General features: G+C 47.2%; 1 protein-coding gene across 1 annotated transcript; it reads left to right on the top strand.

Annotated features, from left to right (window-relative positions):
• Positions 1–17882: 17882 nt before the first annotated feature.
• On the top strand, positions 17883–18827 carry LOC147712354 (olfactory receptor 10A7-like). Its single transcript, XM_086919647.1, has one exon. The coding sequence runs from the start codon at positions 17883–17885 to the stop codon at positions 18825–18827; it is 945 nt and encodes a 314-aa protein (XP_086775773.1).
• The last annotated feature ends 1817 nt before the right edge of the window (positions 18828–20644 follow it).

The raw sequence follows: 20644 nt of genomic DNA, 5'->3' as shown, positions 1-20644 counted from the left end.
GTCGGTGGCAGCGATGAGGGCGGTCTCGGTGCTGTGGTTGGCTCGGAAGCCAGACTGTGAGGGGTCGAGGGATCCATTCGTCTCAAGGAAGGCGGCCAGCTGCTTGTTGACGGTCTTCTCGATGACTTTGGCTGGAAACGGGAGGAGCGAGATGGGGCGATAATTCTTGAGTTCGGTGGGGTCCGCTGTGGGTTTCTTGAGTAGAGCGCTGAGTTTGGCGTGCTTCCAGCTCTCAGGGAAGGTGGCGGTGTCGAGGGAGGTGTTGATAATGTCCCGCAGGTGGGGTGCGATGACAGCGTCGGCCTTGTTGAAGACGTGGTGAGGGCAGGGGTCGGTCGGAGATCCGGAGTGGACGGAGTTCATCATGCGGACAGGGTCTTCGGTGCTGATCGGAGTCCAGCCGCGGAGGGTGGTGGTGGGCGGCGTTGCTGTGGTCGTGGCGTGCGTCGGATGAATGCTGAAGCTGTTGTGTATGTCTGCGATCTTGTTGTGGAAGTAGGAGGCGAGGGAGTTGCAGAGGTCTTGCGATGGGGTGATGTCGTTGTTTCCTGCGCTGGGGTTGGAGAGCTCTTTCACGATGTTGAAGAGTTCCTTGCAGTTGTGTGCGTTGTTGTCCAGCCGGTCCTTGAATGCAGTTTTCTTGGCGGCGCGGATCAGTTGGTGGTGCTTCCGGGTGGCGAGCTTGAGGGTGGTTATGTTGTCCGGTGTTGGTTCCCTTCTCCAGATTTTCTCGAGGGCTCGGCGATTCTTCTTGGAGCTCTTGAGTTCGTCGGTGAACCATGGGGCTTTCTTGCTGCTGGGTCTGCTGGGCGGGGTCCTTAGAGGGGTGAGTTCATCCGCGCAGTTGCTGATCCACTTCGTGAGGTTGTCGGCGGCCTGGCTGGGGTTCGCTGAGCTGGCAGGAGGGTGCTGGCTCAGGGAGGCGGCGATCTGGTCGGCTGTGATCTTGTTCCAGCTTCTACGGGCAACCTGTTGCTGGTGGTGGTGGATCGTCGTTCTTTTGAAGGTGAAGTGGACACAGCTGTGGTCCGTCCAGTGAAGTTCTGTGGCGTGGCTGAAGGCGATGTCTGTGCTGGATGAGAAGACGGCGTCGAGTGTGTGTCCGGCAAGGTGGGTGGGGGTGGACACCAGCTGCTTAAGTCCAAGGTTGGAGAGGTTGTCGAGCAGGGTGCTGGTGTTGCGGTCATTGTTGTTCTCCAGGTGGAAGTTGAGGTCCCCCAGGAGGATGTAGTCAGCGGAGGGGAGGGCATGCGGGCTGACGAAGTCGGCGATGTCCTCGCTGAATTGAGTGCGTGGTCCCGGGGGTTGGTAGATCAGGGTACCTCTGAGGGTGGTCTTCGGGTCGGTGTGGATCTGGAAATGCAGGTGTTCGGCGGTGGTTAGGGTATTGTCGATGCTGGTCGTGATACGGATGGTGTTCCTGTGGATGATGGCGATGCCTCCTCCCATCTGGTTGGTGGTGCGATCTTGTAGCCCTCCGGGATGGCGATGGCGATGTCGGGCGCTGAAGAGGTGTTCATCCAGGTCTCCGTGAGGAAGGCAACGTCCGGGGCTGTGGTGTCTAGGAGGTTCCAGAGTTCGATGGCGTGTCTGTGGACGGAGCGGGTGTTGAGGAGGATGCACTTGAGGTGGTTGCTGCTTGTGTGCGGCTTGGCAGGTGCTGGTGGCGGGCAGGTCCGGATGCAGGTGAACTTGCAGGCGTGGCAGCTGAAGGGTCCGTGGGAGCGTCGTGGGGTGGCTCGGTAGCATCCTGGGATTCGGCCGGTGTTGAGTGCGATGAGGGTGGCGGCGGTGTACGTCAGGTGGGTCGGCCGGGGTACTCGTGGGCCAGGGGTCCTGGCACTGGGCGTGGTCCAGGCGCGGACGGGCGCAGACGGGCTTACCTTTGGCGCGCCTTCGGCGCACAATCGGCGTGCCCGCTGCACGTGACCGCTGCGCGTTCGCACGGTCGCCATATATGGCGAAGTGCGCGGGGGGGCGGAGCAGCTGGGAGGCGGGAGCGGGGAGGGTACAGAAGGAAAAAAGGGGCGGGGTTAGCGGCGGTGGCGGGAAGCGGGGAGCGGGGAGGGAAGGCGAAGGGCAGTAACAGACAGCAAAAACAGGCAATACAGAAGTAAGAAACACAACAATTCAAACAATTCTAAACAATAATGACAACAGGGGCACAGGGAGAGAAGCAGACCACGCCGCTCGAAGGAGGGGGCGTGGTCACGCGGCGGCAGTCTGTCTCCTCAATAGAATCTTCAGGCATTTGGAGGTACTACAACAAGCTGAAGCAAGAGGTTGCCTTGGAGGTTCGGGGTGAGCCACAAAAGTCAGTGAATGTGAGGGTGGCCTGAGGACTCAGAAGAAGGGTCCGTATGATGACCACGGTAAACACAGCAGTCTCGGAGCAGGCAATATTAGGTATGGACAGATAGGGTCCTAGCTAGCCTCCTTTACATGTGTGATAAGAAGGTCTGGTCATACCTACGGGAGAGGCAGGTAATGAGTACAGTCGGCTTTCCCACCACTCCAAAGTACCATTGATTTTGCTGAGGAAGTGCGAGGTTAGCAGCAGCGTGCCACCAGCTGTTCCCTGAAAAATAGTTGCAAGCAAGGGGGTGCCATGTAATGACGGAGCATATCATGGGCTGGGAAGCCCTCTGTCCCTATCAGAGCCACATACCCAGGGGTGCAACAGGGTGCACAAGCTAGATTGAGGGCCTTTAGTGGTTGTCTGTGACAGTAACCTTCACCCATTTGCTTCCCAAAGGCTGCTGTGCATGCCTTGCGGTCCCAGCTGTCTTCATCTCCCAGGGGATGGACACAGAGCAGGGTCCTCAGATGTCCGACGTGTACTGCTGTCCATTTCCCATGTTGCAAGGCACCGGTTTGTGGTCAATTAATGGCTCCCCTACAAGCCGCCTGCAGGTCAGGCTGCACACAGTGAGCCACATAGCAGGCCAAAGGGCAGCTCAGGCGCACAACTCCAACCCAAGGACACAGAAGAACAGTCTCCAGTGGATCTGGGGCAGGTGGCATGAAGGTTCTGTCTCATCATTTGGGAGCTGTCAGCCTCCCAGACCAAGGCTGAGAGGTGCGCCAAAGTCACTGTTCCAGTCTGTTATCACCTTGTTGTGGTAGAACTATTCCTTCTGCCAGGTTAGAGGTATCAAGTTCTCCGATAGATCATGTGGTGGAATCTGGGTGCATAGCATTCAGACTTAAGTAAATGCCCTCCTGAAATTTTACTTACTCTGAAAAGGCATTCCTACAGAAACCTTGGCTAACTTGCAAGAAATGTCACTAGTGATACAAGCGAATCAATAAATAATCTATCTATAAAAATAGACATTGACAGGGTAGATTAGTGCTTCTTTAATGTTCATGGGAGATGGTCAATCAAGTTTTAAAGATATATTTGTGTGGTTCAAAGAAAGTTCTGAGTGGTTCAGATGGAAACCAAGGTATTACACATCTTTCTTGTCAAGCTCATATTTTTCTGCCTTGATGTTGGCATAGTCTGGATAAGATGAAGATAACATGTTCATAATGTTCTGAAGTATATGAGGATGTCAGCCAAATACATGACAACGTATTGGTTCATGATCTCTATGAATACAGTGCCCATAAACTGCTGAAAGTCAGAAAGTGCATTTTTCAGTCCAAGGAACATGACCCTGTGCTAAAAAATACCCCATGGGTATGCAGAATGTCTTCTATTCATACCCCACTATTATTCACAGAGATGGTACGCCCATTGTAAATCTAACTTTATAAATATCTTCACTCCTGGTGCCGATTCTGAGATGTTTTTGATAAAAGACTGAGGATAGCAGTCCTTGATAGGGATCTTATTGAGACCGCAAAAATCTATGCATGGTCTGAAGTCCCAGGTCTTTTCTGTAACAAAGAATGATAATGCTCAGGAGAAAGATGAAGTTTGTATTAACAGCTCATGCTGTAGATTACCCACAAATAGGTCATAATGGTGTACTTTCCTTTTCAGACACATTGTGGCACTTGGTTCAATTAGGTACAGGACAGTGAAACTATAAATGATGTTGGAGCAAAAAATAGGGTCTGTTGCAAATAACTGTATAAACAGTACTAAGGAGTATGGTGGGAATCCTCTATATAAGGCAACTAATCCCCTGAAGCAAACCAAGGGTAGTAACAGAATCAAAATGAAATACATAGGGTTGGAGCACAAAACATATCTGACAGGTACTCCTACATGTCCTTGGTGAAAAGTAAGGTAGTGCTTGGTGCAAACCCATTTAACCACAGTATTATGAAAACACATCCGAGGATTTGGTAATGTGTGAAAATACTTTTTGTGACTATTGGTTGTGTTGCATTTTGCTGGGTTGGTGATGTATCACTTTGTTGTGCATTCTGTTTTGTGCTGCATTATTTCATTTCATTATTTTTATGTTGTACTGAGTGTGCTGTGTACTGTCGTGGTTTGTTTTTTTGCTTTGTGTTATGTTACAGTGATATGTTCTGTTGTAAATTGTAATGACTTTGGAGATGTCAACAAATCCTGCTACATTTCCAGCAAATTTTTTCCAGTAACAAACAGCCATGTACCACTCTCGTCAGTGGTAACATACTACAACTACTACCTATGAGACCATGCAGCCCAACACTGTGACAGAGAATATGTCTAAACAAGCACTTTCAATGCTCACTTATTGTGAACCTTTCTCATAATGTCCACAGGATCCCAAATAGTGCAGTATTTCTGGGGGGTGGCAATGGCATAAAAAGGATTTTCTAATGTTCATCAACATGACTGTACTGGAAGTTCTTGCCACACATACCAGTTATGGTGGTCTGTACATGATCAGGGACTTTCTTAGCAAAAGCTGGAATGTTAAGTTTACTAATGATTCTATATATATCGCACAAGCTCCAAAGTCCAAAATAGTAGGAACACGGAATAGCAATCCTTATTTGATCCAGAAGAGGATACAGAGAAGAAACCAGTGACTGTTGGTATTAGAGGCCATATGAGATACACCATCACATGGAAGCTAGTACTCACCCATTCTTCCCACTCTTACAAGGGAGCTTAGTTGTTCGAATCACATTTCATGCATGAGTCCATCTAAAATTGCCAGGCAGGAGAGATGAATAAAGTAAACAAAATAAAGAGAATTGAGACAGAGCCTTTGAATAAGTCAATTTTCCCCAAAGGGTAGCAGGAGTTGGTAGCCATCATAGGGTTCCTGGCTGGCAAAGACAAAGCAGAAGATAAGCATGGGTGGCAGGAGAGCAAAGACGGGAATAGGTGAGGGGTGGAGAGACACATCAAGAAAGGGTCAAATATGTGAAATACTGAGGCCTGCTGGAGAGTGATGAGTGGCAGACTGTTAGAGATATGCTAGTCCAAGCCAAGGTGAGCCATGGCTTGCCATCAAATCAACAGAGACCGACACACACAGACAACAAACATAGAAGTCACACATAAAGTACCACCCAACAAAGGCAGGGTCAGACAGAATGCAGGTACGCATATATAGAGATGCAACAATGGACAGAAAGAGCAGGTGGATAGATGTATTGAGGCAGGTTTTATGCCCACCTAATTGTCAGACCCTTTGTCAACAAAATCATATTTGAAACAATTTTTGATGTAGTGGAAAGGCTTGTCCTGAGCAGCAGCAGAAACTGTGTTGCAGGACCTCTTTTGCATGTCACGTTTTTATTGTAAAATTGTAATCGCTTCAACTTTGCAAGTTGTTTGCAGTTTTAAAAGAAGTCTGCAAAGCTGCAAAACATTTAGCTTTGTAGTTTTGCACACCCCTGGGATAGATTCCTGGAAGCTTTTACTTTGCTTTTTCAATGACCCTTCCATATGTTCTTATACTAATATAAACAATAGGACGATTCACATGTGATAATGTTGGTTGTATATGATCTTGGATAACAAACTTACTTAACCCTTTCGATGCTGATGACGAGCTCCGCTCGTCATCACCCACGGGTGTCGTGTGCTGATGACGAGCTGAGCTCGTCATGCAAACAGCAAAATGATCATTTGCAGCACAGCGCAAAAATCACCGCAGCAGCGATGCGGTTAAGGACACCTATTCTGAAAAACCTTTCTCCGAAAATCAGTTTCCACATTTTTTTCTGAATGAATAGCATTCCAGGATTTCAAGTCTATCCTCGTGAATGCCCTTCATTTCAAAAACAATTCTCTGCAGACTATTTTCCATGATAAGTTCTCTATCACACAGGAATTCCCCCATGCCTCCTTATTTCCCTCTCTGCATCCTCTCACTGTCTTTTTGGGAACAACCTCACACTTTTATTCATTCTTTTCCCTCTTCATCTCTTCCTCCTTCCTTAATTACCCTGCCCAGTTCCTCACACATTCTACTTGATCTGTTTGTCCCCCTCCTTTTCCTTATGTTCAGTTCAGTTCAGTTCATTTAGTCTTTATTTCGAATAAAAAATTCATAAAAGACGACAACATTTTTAAAAAGACATTATCAACATTACAACATTTTACAATGGATCCCCATGTACATAAAAATTTGGTTACAGACATATACAAAAAACTGATTGCTTTAAAAAAGGGGGTTACAATTTCTTTACGCGAATTAACCACAGCCACCCCAAGAATTTGGCAACACAAATCACAGATTTTGCAGTGCGTAAATCGCGTAATTTAAGCAAGGCTGCACGGCTCTCCCCACAGTTAAATGTTTTACAAATTGGTTTCAACCATTTCCGTCTAGGCAATCGATAAGCAGGGCATGCAAAAAATATATGGCCTATACTTTCCACCTGGTCAGGACAGAAGGGACATTTGTTACTTGTATTCATTGTCCACTTCGCAGTAAAGGACTTGATCGGCAAAGTTCCCACCCGAAACTGATGATACAGCTTACGGTCGAGTGTTTTACATATCAAGTCCCAGTAGGGTTCAAGGAACGGAGTTATCTTATGCGTTAGGAACTGTCCCGTTAGGCTATTTTCTTAAGAAAGGGTGACCAGTACAGGTTTCTTTGCAGCCCAAAATAGCTCTTTGAATTCCACTTTAGATGGAAAGCTAGAACATTCAGGATGTAGCCATAGTTCGGGTAGGCCCATAGAATACAATATTTGTTTGACCTCCCGTAGCCATGGGATTTTTTGGGCACCCCACAATGATCTAACCTCGCCCAGTTCATGAGCAAATAGACTAAGCTCTTGGGTCGTCCAGAGGCGACGCCACAGAGCTACAAGGCGATACTGTGCCATCTCATTCAGTGGTCTACAGCCTAGGTCTAGAAGCAATGGTTTAACGGGGGACGATTGAGGAAGCCCAACTAGGTTCCGGAGAAACCTATTCTGTGCTGTGGTCAATGCCGACAAGCCTATGTACCCCCATATATCCGCACCATACAGGGTAGCTGCATTCACCTTGACCTCATAAATTTTTAACGCAGGAGTAATGCGTTTGGTCAAGGTTTTTTTCTGTTCCTTCAACAAGCATCCTGTGAGGCGAACAAATTTAAGAGTTAACACCTCCAACTGGGGTTTCCACGTAAGTTGATGGTCAAGAGTCACGCCCAAATATGACATGACTTTAACCTGTTCAATTGGGACACCTTCTAATAAAAATGAACTTTTAATTGGTTTATTTTTGTTAAAAATCATGAATTTAGTTTTATCAGCATTAATCTGGAGGTCATTCATAGTGCAAAATTCAGCAAATCGGTTTAGGGCAGCCTGTAGGCCGCTCCGGGTCCTGGAAAGGAGCAGGGTGTCGTCGGCGAATATTAACATGGGATATTTAGAACCCCCCAGGGTGGGAGCATCAGTATTTACGTCATAAAAAAAGCAACCACCCTGTTATTAAATAGGAGAAACAGGGTAGGGGCCAGCACGCAACCCTGCCGAACCCCACGTTCGACAGGGAAGCTAGCGGTCACCTGACCCTGCTTCCCCCATCTTACACGGGCAAAATTATCCTCATGTAAGCGCCTAACCAGCTCTAGTAATTCAGGTGGAAGGCCCATGAGTCTGAGGGCTTCCCAAAGTTTTGCCCTGGGAACCAGGTCGAATGCCGACCTGAGATCGACAAAGGCAGCGTAGATGACACCACCGCCCAAAAGAACCACCTTCCAATACAGCATGGTAAGACGAAACACCTGGTCTAAAGTGCTGGTGCCTGATCTGAACCCTGCCTGCATGGGGGAGAGTATGTTATTTTGCTCAATCCACCCCTGTATTCTAGCTAGGGCCATTCGTGATACCACTTTTTGAATAGTATCGATCAGACTAATGGGGCGATAGTTTTTCGGTGAAGATCGATCCCCTTTCTTATAGACTGGAATTATCTCAGCCCCTTTCCAGGATTGCGGTATCCTCTCCCCAGCTGCGATGGAATTTGCTAGTGTTGTTATATAAGGGACCCACAGATCTAAATTCAATTTAAAAAGGTCCGCTGGTACTGCATCAATGCCTGGTGCTTTCCCAGACTGAATAGAACCTAATGCATATTCAGTATCTGAGATACTAAAGGTAAGCCTATCCCCGTTAAGCCTATCCCCATTGGAAACTAATGTAGTCCCTGCTAGGGGCTCACCAGCCAATTGGGCAATATTGGGATTTTTGAATTGAGCGGAAAAGAATTTCACCCAATCTGCAGCGGAAACATGATTTTCTGGAGTTAGTGAGTCTGAGCCCCTGCCCCATCTGACTATCTCCCAAAACTTAGTTTGGTTGGACGACTCACAGGCGTGAAGAAGATCACGCCAGTATGAATCGTCCCATTCCCTTTTTGCTTCCCAGATAATGCGTTTATAATCCTGTCTCGCTGCCCTAATGTCAGGGGTATTTCTAGATTTAACTGCAGCAATGAGAGCGCTGTGGGCTTCTCTGCAATTTTTATTATACCAACCTTTGAATTGCTTCGCTTTCTGCTTTCTACATGGCCTAGTTAGAAGTTCCTTAATAGCCGCGAAGCATGCCTCGTGGAGATCAACAATATTGGGCTTAGGCATGTCATTAGGGGGTGGTGCAGTCATCCTAACTCTAGTATCTCGGGCCAATTCTTCTATATGGCTGACAAGCTCTTGGTCAGCTATGACCCTTGTCCATTTGACCCGTCTTCTGTTGTCACACAAAACAAGGTCAGATGTGATGCAAGCTGATTCTGCCTGGGGGAGCCCTAATCCAGGAACCTTAAGTACAAGTGAGAGAGGGTTGTGATCACTCTCTGGCCTGGTCTCTATTGACATGTCAGTTACAGTAGCCCAGAATTCAATGTTGATCAATATGTAATCAATACGACTTGCACTAGACCCATTATCAAAGGTTGGTTTTCCCTCCTTATCGGATAAGCTACGACCATTCACCGCCCGGAGCCCCCATTCCAGGCAGAGCCCAAGCCAGTGGAGGGCAGCCTCCGTTCCCCTGACACCCTTAGTTATTGCTAGCGGAGGGATGTTCCAGACAGAATCTTCATCTAAACTTACGTCCTCAGCAAGGTTCTGAATGGGTTTAAATGAGCAGTTTAAGTCACCAGCCACTATAATGAGCTGGTCACTTTTGTGCTCATGTAGGAAAATTTCCAAGTCATTAAGGATAGGCTGCTTCTTACCACCCTGACAACCTCGGGCATAGATATTAATAAGGATGATATCCTTACAGTTCTCCTTGCTAAGGGATATACAAAGGAGATCCGGGTTAGTCACCAGGATTTCCTTGACGCTGAAACCAAGTGTGTTTTTTATCCATATGGTGAGACCACCCGAGGCCCTACCCTTCAAGCCCTGCATTGCTGGTTTATAAAAGTTTAGAAAGCCTAGTCTAAACAGGGGGACAACTGACCAAGTTTCCTGGAAAGCAATGATATCATGTGTAGTAATGTAGTCCACCCAATCATCATTGTCCAGGCGACCCCGTAAACCTGCTATATTCCAGGAGGCTATTTTAATTTCATTAACTGGGGTACTAGGGTAAGGAGTCTCAGACTGTTCCAAGGTTCCTAACTCGGCCGGGATGGAATTGTGGGCGTTAACAGGTGTTACTCGTATGCCAGGTGGAGCCATAGAACAGGCCATGCTGGAAAATGTCAGGGTGGACTGAATAGGGTCAACTGGGTGTTTTATAGCATCTACCCCCCCGAGTCAGTCAACCTCCTCTAAACATCCAAACATATTCGATGTAGGGGCCCCCTGCCACCAGGTACTCTGATTTGATCAGCCATTCCCAAATCCCCTATGCCTGGGCTTATGGATTGTCGTCCAAGACCCCCCAGTCTACTCTGATTTCTAAGAGGATAGAAAAAAGTGAGGGGTCTAACAATGACTGTATGGCCATCTTCACAAGGGGTCCATGAGCAAAGATGCTGTGCTGTATGGGGGTCAGCAAAGGACACTACTATACAGTCACCCATGATGGTTTTATGGGTCGGTCCAACCCATGGTACTCTTCGCACCATTAATACCCGACTTCTTTGATGACTAGGAAGCTGTCTATTTGTATTTAGCCAGTGTATTACCTTATTTTTGAGAGACCAGTGGTTCTCTTTTGTTTGTGGATCAAGAGTAGGTACACCAGCTAATACAATGACATATGGACTGGCTTCCGGCGGTAGGTCAATATAACCACCACGAAAGTTGGGTCGGCTAGAATCAAAGGGTGGCAGGTTATTATGTGATAATTGATTAGGCTGCTGTACGGCAGCATGGGGCCTGGATTTTGAACGTGCTACATTCTGTTGGGGATGTGATTGAGCCCCAGCAGGATGTGCATTATCCTTAGCTTGACAGGCGTTACAGTTGGGTTTGGATGGTGATGGGTCCTGGGACGGGAGACAAACGCTAGGATTTGGGGTTGTAATAGCGTTGTCCCCAACTTTCGTGCGAGGTTTAGGTATAGGTTTGGGTCTTAGTGATGGAGGAGCTGGGGCTTCTGGCTCTAGTGGCTGGGGAGTTGGACCCTCTCCCTGTGAAAATCTAGCTTCCATTTGCTTGAGACTGAGACTAGCCAGAGTGACTATTGTCCTGTCCATTTCTAACAAATGGTTTTCCATTCTGGAAAGTCTGAGTTCCAAGGGGGTGAGTAGCTTTTTAAGTGTGTCCCAAACAGTTTGTAAAAATTCCACGTCCCCCCTCTTGTCCCCCTCTACCACACTCAGTCTACCCTGCCTTGACCCATGTTTACTTATGTAGGGAAGAAATGCCACCGGCGGAGCATGCACAACACCATTTGAGGCATGGATAGTGTCACTACCAGGCAAACTATGTTGGTTTTATCTTTTGCTTCCCCAAGCCCAAAGGAGCCCAATGGCCGTCGACAATTAAAAAACTGAGCTCTCGCAGTTTTAGCCTTTTTACGGGCAAAAGTGGACCTAGCCAAACTTTTCTTCTGCTGTAGGGCGACTTTTTTGGCATGTGCAGCAACCTTAGGCAGGATACTTTTTGCTTGGGAGCTTACGCCAGCCACAAAGGTGGGTGGCGTAGACTCCTCCAGAGGATTTAATAGGGGTTCCTTGACTTGCTCAGATGGGAGCGAAGGTGGAAGGTGGTGTATGTCAGCCATTGTGAGCAAGGATCGAGGGCCAGATATGCGCTCTGGGGTTACTGCTAAGGCAAGGGTGCCTAAAGATGATTTCTTGGAGGATGCTATATTTAGTGACAGTTTCCGCGCAGCATCAAGTTCAAGAGAAACCCTATGCTGCATTTTGTTAATTTCGGCATCAATGGCCAAATTGGTCTTTGTAAGGAAATCATCCAGGGTCCCACTAGGTCTATTTAGGCCCTTAGCAGTTTTACTGCGGGTAGCACGTGTACACATGATAAACAACTAGAGGCTATGACACAAGAAGATAAAGCTAACTCACATGTACACGATGGGTACAACCAAGGGAAATGGCCCAGACCAGACCTCTAAGACCTCGAACGGCCTAAAACGGCCCGCTCTTAGCCCGGTCTTTGCCCCGAGCTGCGTCCCGCGCTGCGGGAGAACAAACAGTGTTTATAGTGTTTGAAAAAGGGCGTGGGGCGGAGCTCCAGGGAGAGCGGACCGGAAGCTGACCACGGTCTCGCAGGGACACCTGGGTCAGGTAGTCCCTGCACGCTCGCAGCCCTGAAGTTCCCGAGTTCACCCAAAGACACCCCCACCGAAAGCGGGCTGAGTCAGCACCAGCACAAAATCCCTCGACGAAGCGGCACCCGCAGAGCGGGTGCGGCGAGCTGCAGAGCAGGAAACAAAGGGTGAGGTGAGCGCAGGTCCAGCAGTGCGCTTGGCAGCTACAACGATGTGTCCCAAAGGTCAGTAACAAGCCCAGGTGATTTTAACAGCCTTCTGATGGGCGGGGGGCGGAGCTCCAGGGAGAGCGGACCGGAAGCTGACCACGGTCTCGCAGGGACACCTGGGTCAGGTAGTCCCTGCACACTCGCAGCCCTGAAGTTCCCGAGTTCTCCCAAAGACACCCCCACTGAAAGCGGGCAGAGTCAGCACCAGCACAAAATCCCTCGACGAAGCGGCACCCGCGGAGCGGGTGCGGCGAGCTGCAGAGCAGGAAACAAAGGGTGAGGTGAGCGCAGGTCCAGCAGTGCGCTTGGCAGCTACAACGATGTGTCCCCTTTTCCTTATGTAAAAGCAAGGATCCCTGTCATAAGTTATAGCTTAGTGCCCGAACCCTAACGTTGCCTGTCTCTAATTTGTTTCATTGCCACCCATACAGTTTATATGACTATCTGTCTGAGGTGGGTAGTATAGGTTGAGGCATTTATAATTTCCTTCAGGAGATCACTCCTTCTGAAGAGCGCAGGGCATCAGGATGCTCCACTGCACATTTATCCAAACCAGCATGATCCATCCCATCTGAGATTGTATGTATCATATCACCAAAAAGTGATCTGGCAATCTTTACCCTTTTAATGCTTCCATATTAATAGAAAGTATGACACATGGCAAGCGTTTGTGACAGTGCAGCATTTATATCCTGTAAAGTTTGGCTCTAAGTATGTTGCTGGTTGCCAGTAGTCAATTCTTAATATTTAGCTGGCAATCATTCGTTGGCTACTTCCTTTAGGAAGTTGGGTAGATTTAGCGGGGGAGTTCTCCCTTTCCGAAATAGCACTAGTAGAATTTGGTCTTATATTTTCACCACTAAAGCCAATTCTTTAGCGAAACTTTGTGAAGAAATCCCCCACGTTAGAGAAATCAAATGTAGCACACCTTTGGACGGAGATTCAGGGCCTGATTACAATGGCAGTCGTACCGACCGTCTGACCGTCGTTCTCAGGAACCCTTTCCCCCACCGCGGAATTTGCATCAGTGGCAGAGCACATACCCCTAAATTTGTTGCAGCAAATGCATACAAAACTCACAGAAAACCTATGAATTGTATACACATTTATGACATGTGTGAGGATGTGCCGTGTACACTGTGCACCTCATTCCCGGAGTATGGCAGATTGTGCACAGTCCAGTCAATGGGGATACATGCTGCATTAGGACTTACCTGTATTCTGGCACCCACAGGATCTTAGTCATTGGGGTTCAGCTGCCCAGGTATAGGGGGGACCTAGAGAAGGGACCCACGGTGGAAACTCGTGGAGCGGAGCAAATTTGAGTTAGTAGGCACTCGACAACTTGAGGTGATCTGAACGCCATAGTTGAGTCATCGGACATCCTCATTGTAACAGTGGTCAGAGAAAAGCTGTTGGAGTGGGCGGGCTTTCAGTGGTTGGTACGAGTACAGGATACATACATTGTAATCTGGAGATTGAAGCGACCCATTCTCACAAGAAAGCGGCGGTCCGATGTCAGGGACTGTCCAGGACTATGTCAGGAACACAGTCAGGGATTTGAGCAAGGACTGTGGACTGGGTAGAACATGTACTGTGCACAGAAAGAGTAGTAGTTGTAGGGAAAGCAATGGTTTTTGGTGGCCTCAAAAGGTCTTGGTAGAGTAGGGTATAACTATGTTACTAGAATCAATCCTGGGAGAGAGTTTTGTAGGGTAACATACAAATAAAATACTTTATTTTTGTTTTATAGTACAAGTATATTTTTCAGGTGCTCTACCGAACGCCAGAGCAGCGAGGCAGGGATAGTTGAACCGTGGACCGCGGTGATCCACTCCTGCCGGGACGATGCACCATTACTATTAATTGATCTACCCTGCACAAATTATAAATTACTTTAACTGCCGCAAACAATACCGGAATGCTATGGTGTTGAAAATGCTATACCCAGACGAAATTGAAAACTATACCTAGAGTAAATCGGTCTAGCCCTGACAATAGTATACCTAGCCGTTGGAATTATTTATTAAAGCCTGTGAATCTCGAATCCATATACCTGATGGAAATTAATTCTACCATCCATCGAAGAAAGCTCACCACGTCCTGATGATGATCTAAAGTTGTTTAGATCGAAACGCCATCGACCCATTCAAGGAAACTTCCCTACCCTATTGTATATATTTTTTGCGGGGAATACCCTTGTTTGTGACACTTTGTATAGAGTTTTATTTTCATTTTTCACTCAGTCACTATAAGCACTTTGTCACTCGTGTGAGCACCTGAAAAATATACCTGTACTATAAAACAAAAATAAAGTATTCTATTTGTATGTTACCCTACAAAACTCTCTCCCAGGATTGATTCTAGTAACATAGTTATACCCTACTCTACCAGGACCTGTTGAGGCCACCAAAAACCATTGTTTTCCCTGCAATTACTTCAACCCCAGGTTTTACTAATGGGGTACCCTTGTTCTCCATAACTACAGAAAGAGTAGTAGAGCACTGCCCAAGATTACACAGGGAGTCAGAGGAGGAGAAGGGATCCAAAGGGGAAGCCTGTACAGTGAACAAGATGGCTAAGACTCAGAGAGGAAGGGCACTCACAAGGCAATTTAGCATTCGGACACCCAGGACAGACATGCAAGACATATATATATATATATAATACAACATTAACAATAAAGGAAATGTGGTGTAAAGCACTCAGGAACTCCACACGGTAAGACTCAAGCTCAGTAAGTTCCTCACCCACAATTGCTGTTACAGATACTGATTGAAAATACCCACATATAGGATATGTATGCAAAGGCAGGGTCTGTGGAGTTTATACCTATGGGGATGTTATGACTAACTCAAAGACAATACTCACAGTGAACAAGAAACACTACCTAGGTAGTCAGCTGTGCCCATTGATCCTGGCTATCAAAAAGGAACACACAAGGCAGTAACAGCAAAGGGGTAGAACTAAACACAAGCAGCTAGCAAGGAGGAGTTCTTAACAGGAAAGGAAGGAAATCACAGGGCACACTTGCCAGAAAGCAGGTTACAAACATACAAGGTAACAGAAGCAAGACAGCAGAATAGAAAGACAGCAAACTAGAACTGGAACCAAGGAAATGGGAAGAAAGGCAGGGGCTGGAAAGGGATATATAGAAAGGGAGTCTACAAGGGTATACTGGAATAATGTAGGATAGGGAATCAAGAAAACAAAGTAGCATAGAAGGCAGTGCTGGGGCATGAACAAGAATTGGGCTAAGGCGCAGGAGTCAAGGTAGCACTGCAGGCAGTGCTAGTTCAGGAACAGGGAATTGCTAAAGCTTCAGTAGTCAAGGTAGCACTGCAGGCAGTGCTAGTTCAGGAACAAGGAAATTACTAAAGCTTCCTGAGTCAAGGTAGCACTGCAGGCAATGCTGGTTCAGGAACAGGGAAAGTACTAAAGCTTCAGGAGTCAATGTAGCACTGCAGGCAGTGCTGGTTCAGGAACAGAGAATTACTAAAGCTTCAGGAGTCAAGGTAGGACTGCAGGCAGTACTAGTTCAAGGAAACAGGAAATAGCTACAGTTCAGGAAACAAGGAGTCAAGAGAGCACTGCAAGCAGTGCTAATCAGGAAAAAGAAATAGTGGAAGCCCAGGAACACGAACAAAGAATAACTATAGCCCAGGAACTCAGGAAACAAGGTAGCACTGCAGGCAGTGCTAATTCAGGTACAAGGAATAGCTATAGCTCAGGAACTCAGGAAACAAGGTAGCACTGCAGGCAGTGCTAATTCGGGCACAAGGAATATCTGTAGCTCAGTAACTCAGGAAACAAGGTAGCACTGCTGGCAGTGCTAATTCGGGCACAAGGAATAGCTATAGCTCAGGAACTCAGGAAACAAGGTAGCACTGCAGGCAGTGCTAATTCAGGTACAAGGAATATCTGTAGCTCAGTAACTCAGGAAACAAGGTAGCACTGCTGGCAGTGCTAATTCGGGCACAAGGAATAGCTATAGCTCAGGAATCAAGGAACAAGGATTAACTATAGCTCAGGAATCAAGGAATATCAAAAGCTCAGGAAACAATAATCAGTCTCACCGGAAAAGAGATACAATGACCAACAATGGGCTGAAGGGAGCTGGGGCTTAAAAGAGCTCACAGTACTCATGCACGTCAGGTGCGAGAAGGCTAGCAGCAGCCAGCCACAGGTGAGCTGAATTCCTCCACCCATCCTTGGCCCGCAGGGGAGGAGACAAAGCAGTGAGCATGGGATTATAGCTAATGAAGTTTCCAGCATGAGCAGACTGGCTTCTACAAAACCCACAATGGATTGGGAATGGATGTCAATTCCTAAATAGTGTCAAAATGCCTGTAAGTCAAGATATGCATGCAGGGGGGTGCCTGGAAGCATATTAGAATACTGGAAAGCCCCACAATTTGGCCCCCTGGTGTGGGCACGAAAGAACAGGTAGTGAATCGTGACATCTGACCGCCTCAGACAGGACAGCAGAAGACGGTTCGATCGGCATCGTAACAAGCCCCTAAGTCTCCAGAAAACTGTACTATAATGCTGTTAATGGCAGCATGGCAGACATGTTGGTCATTTTTGTGTCTGACAAGTCGTTCTCCGGTATGTCATTGCTATTTGTCCATGTTACCTGTATCAGACTTGCAAACACAATTCAGGCCCAGACGAAAAAGCTGCTGGTGTACTCTGCAGGTTGCACTGGTATTGGAATTTATTGAACATCACAAAGCTGGCTTTACCTACTGAAAAACTGGCATCACCCCAAAAGAGTTGCGGTATTAATGAGTTTGGGCACACAGGAAACAATGAATTGTTTTGTGGCTGCTGCATTACTGCTCATCTCTAGATGAGGCCCAAAAGCATCCTAATCTCTTATGCTGCCCAGGAAACCCACTTATATTAAGACAATTTCTGCTGAGGCAGGTTATTCTCTGACTATACTCACAATCAGTAAATAAAACCTGCCAAACACAGAAAATCCGATAAATCACAAATATTTCAGGCTGGAAGGTAACCAACCTCTCACCAGAAACATAGGTGCTCAGATAATTCCCTGTTCACAATCCTTTCTGATCAAAGCCTTTGAAAAAGAACAACCCGTCCATCGGCAGCACTTTCAAGGAAATGTCATAAAAAGTCTAGAGTAATTTATGTACCAGTGTGTGTGGCTGAAATTGTGTAAAATCCATTTCCTATACAGTGAAACTAAAAGCTTTGCAATTCAGTTTTTTGTTGTTGGTTTTTAGAATTTTATATAACGCAAACTAGACCCGAGACATCGGGTATCAGAGCGCTTTACATGAGCACCAGTTTGGGTACAGAAGGACACATTCATTTTTTTGCCAGGCACAGGGAGATTAAGTGATTTGGCCAGAATCACAGGATGTTGTGCGCGTTACCAAGACTGGAACCCAGTTCCCCAGCTTTGAGGTCGACTGCTCTAACCGTAAGGCTACATCCTCTCCCAGTTGTAATGAAAAAAGATCCATCTAGACAGGGGAGGGATGGGGGGGGGAGGCAGCAAATGCCACATTACAGCTGGTTGAAACTTAATTTAAAAATAATAAATGTGTGATCTCTAGGTTGATCATATGTGGCTATTCCTTCTTTTATTTCTTTTACAGAAACATGGAAATTCTAAATAGACAAAATCAGACTGCTGTGATGGAATTCGTGTTGGTAGGATTCACAACAAGCAAGGATCTGCAGAAGATCATTTTCTGCATGTTCCTGACTATTTACCTCCTCACCATCCTCGCCAACCTTGTGATCATTACTGTGGTGAGCAATGAGCCACGCCTCCACACCCCCATGTATCTTTTCCTCTGCAACTTCTCCTTCCTGGAGATATGCTACATCTCGGTCACTGTGCCTAAAATGCTGGTGGATCTCATGTCGGGCAGCCATGTCATCTCAAAGTCTGCCTGCATTGTCCAATACTACTTCTTTTTTGTCTGTGGTGCCATGGAGAATGTTTTGCTAGCTGTAATGGCCTATGACCGCTTCTTAGCTCTCTGCTACCCCCTCCGATACATGGTTCTCATGAGCTGGTCAGTTTGGGTTCGCCTGGTTCTGGGTTCCTGGTTGTTTTCTCTCCTTGCACCCGTGATGACTGCCAGCTGGATGTCAGGGCTGCAGTTTTGCGGCCCCAACCAGCTGGATCACTTCTTTTGTGACTTTTGGCCTCTGCTTCAGCTATCTTGTACAGACACCTTGCTTCCAGAGCTTACCTTTCTTGTTGCTGCCTGGGCCATCCTGCTCAGTTGCTTCTTCTTTGTCTTAGCTTCTTATGGGTACATTATAGTCACCATCCAGCAAATGCCATCCAGCACTGGAAAGAGTAAGGCTTTTTCCACCTGCACCTCCCACATCACTGTTGTAAGCATCTACTACAGTACTGCGCTGTACACCTATATCAGGCTGAGGGGGGCTGGAAGATATCATCAGGATAAGATTGTGTCTGTCTTCTATTCGTTGGCCACACCACTTTTGAATCCAGTCATCTACAGCCTTAGAAACAGAGAGATGAAGGATGCCCTGGCTCGAATCCTCATCAAATGTATGAAGCATTGACTGCGCAAAATGCTTTTCTCTGAGATATTGATGTTCCATCTTTAGATTTCATCCAGAATGTGGCAGTGCCGAGGAGGCAGGGATTCGGTTTCCTAGGTGATGTTGATAGGTCTCTGGGAGATTAGGGTCTGAGGCTAGCTTGGGATCCGTTGTTAATTTTGCTAACAAATTTGCTTATGACTGTCTGTTTGAGCTCCATCAACAATTCTTAGATTCACATCAAAGAGGGCCTTAATTGAACAAGACCCAATTGGAAGGCTAGAACATTCTCAACTACTCAATAGGCAGTTGAGATAAGGTACTTGTGGTGACTGAATTGAGTCAAAACAGAGGGGAGTATGGGTAGGAAGCAGCAGGAAAAGGCAGGTGCATTGTTTTTATCATTGCTGGTGCTGCCTGGTACACGTGACCTGAGTGAGATGTTCCGCACTGAGTGGATCCATGGACGTTGCAGGTTGAGACTGGAGGTAAGTCCTTCCTCTGTTTCACACACCCAAAATCCTGTAACCCTGCACATTTAATGAGTGACATAATAACCATGCATATTGCACAAATAAAGTAACAATGGGAGCTCAACAGGTTTTACAGACACTTTCACATCCGAACAGTGAGCTGGCTGGTTGGCGGGCCTTCATGCTGCGACTCCTGAGACTCGGCTGGGCGCCTACGGCACGGAGGCCGTGCATGCTACAGGCGGAGTCCCACATCTGGAGCTACATGGAATCCACCTCAGTTGCTGCCTCCCATGCCCAGAACCTGGATGCCTGACCCTAAGATGGTGCCCTTCGCCACTAGGCAGTGCATAGAAAATGGGGAGCACAACAAGAGGCAAGAGACACGTTGCCCTACTAGAGCTGCCCAAGAGAATATGGAGTACCAGCCTAGGAGTACTTATATTGCCTTTACCGAACACCTGCTGCTCATGAGGGAAGCCTTCCACACTCCTCTGCTCAAGGGCATTTACTCTGGGAACCCTCCCTTGACTGAGATCTAGCTATTCTGACTGATGCCCGGTGGAGTTACCCCAATAGCTATTGGAGAGAAGGGCTGTGGATTCCCTCCTCTGCAGTCTCCTGATGCCCGGTGGATCTACCAGATAGCTAAAGAGAAGATGGGTTTATGGACTCCCCCCGCCGTCACCTACCCAGCCGGACCTTGGACAGATTTCCCCTCGTCTCTACGTCTTATCTTCCTCCTTCCCCTTTATCCTATCCCCTCTTCCTTGCTCCATTCATCTTGTCCCCTATGTTCTTTAAATGCTTTTCTTGATACTTATGTAACTTTTAACTGATGTTAATTGTAACATTACTGCTCCTCATGTAAAGCACTCTGATTCCTTCGGGTCTAGCCAGCGCTATATAATAACTCATTAACTAAATATGTTCCCATTTAGTACTCTTTCTCTCTTTGTCTACTTCCCTAGCTCCTATACCCTCTCCCCTGAATCTCTCCCCTTGCCTGCTACTCTGCCTAGCTCCCTGTCCTTTGTGCCCTTTGACTAAGCACTCCTTCTCCCCTTGTTGGGAAAAGATCCAATATTTATACTCTGAAGTCTCAGCGAACCCGCTGAGAGAGTCCACGGTGCCAAGGGAGCCACTCACAGCTGAGGTATGGTATGGCACCCCTTGCCAAAAGCACTCCCTCTCCCCTTTTTGGGGAAGGATCTAGTATGTAGGCCTTGGAGTCTCAGTGACCCCTCTGAGAGAGTCCACTGTGTAAAGGGAGCCTCTCGCAACAGAGATAGTGTGTACCCATCACCCTTCCCCTCCTCTCTCCATGCGGTGTCTCTCACCCTCCCCTCCTCTTTCCCACCTTCA

Source organism: Lissotriton vulgaris, chromosome 5 (assembly GCF_964263255.1).
Source record: "Lissotriton vulgaris chromosome 5, aLisVul1.2, whole genome shotgun sequence".
NCBI classification, from domain to species: domain Eukaryota; kingdom Metazoa; phylum Chordata; class Amphibia; order Caudata; family Salamandridae; genus Lissotriton; species Lissotriton vulgaris.
Note: the sequence above shows the minus strand (reverse complement) of the source record. Positions and strands in the feature narration are given on the sequence as shown.

Excerpts from the sequence above, each read along its gene's own strand:
- LOC147712354 (XM_086919647.1), top strand. The coding sequence starts at position 17,883 with ATGGAAATTCTAAATAGACAAAATCAGACTGCTGTGATGGAATTCGTG.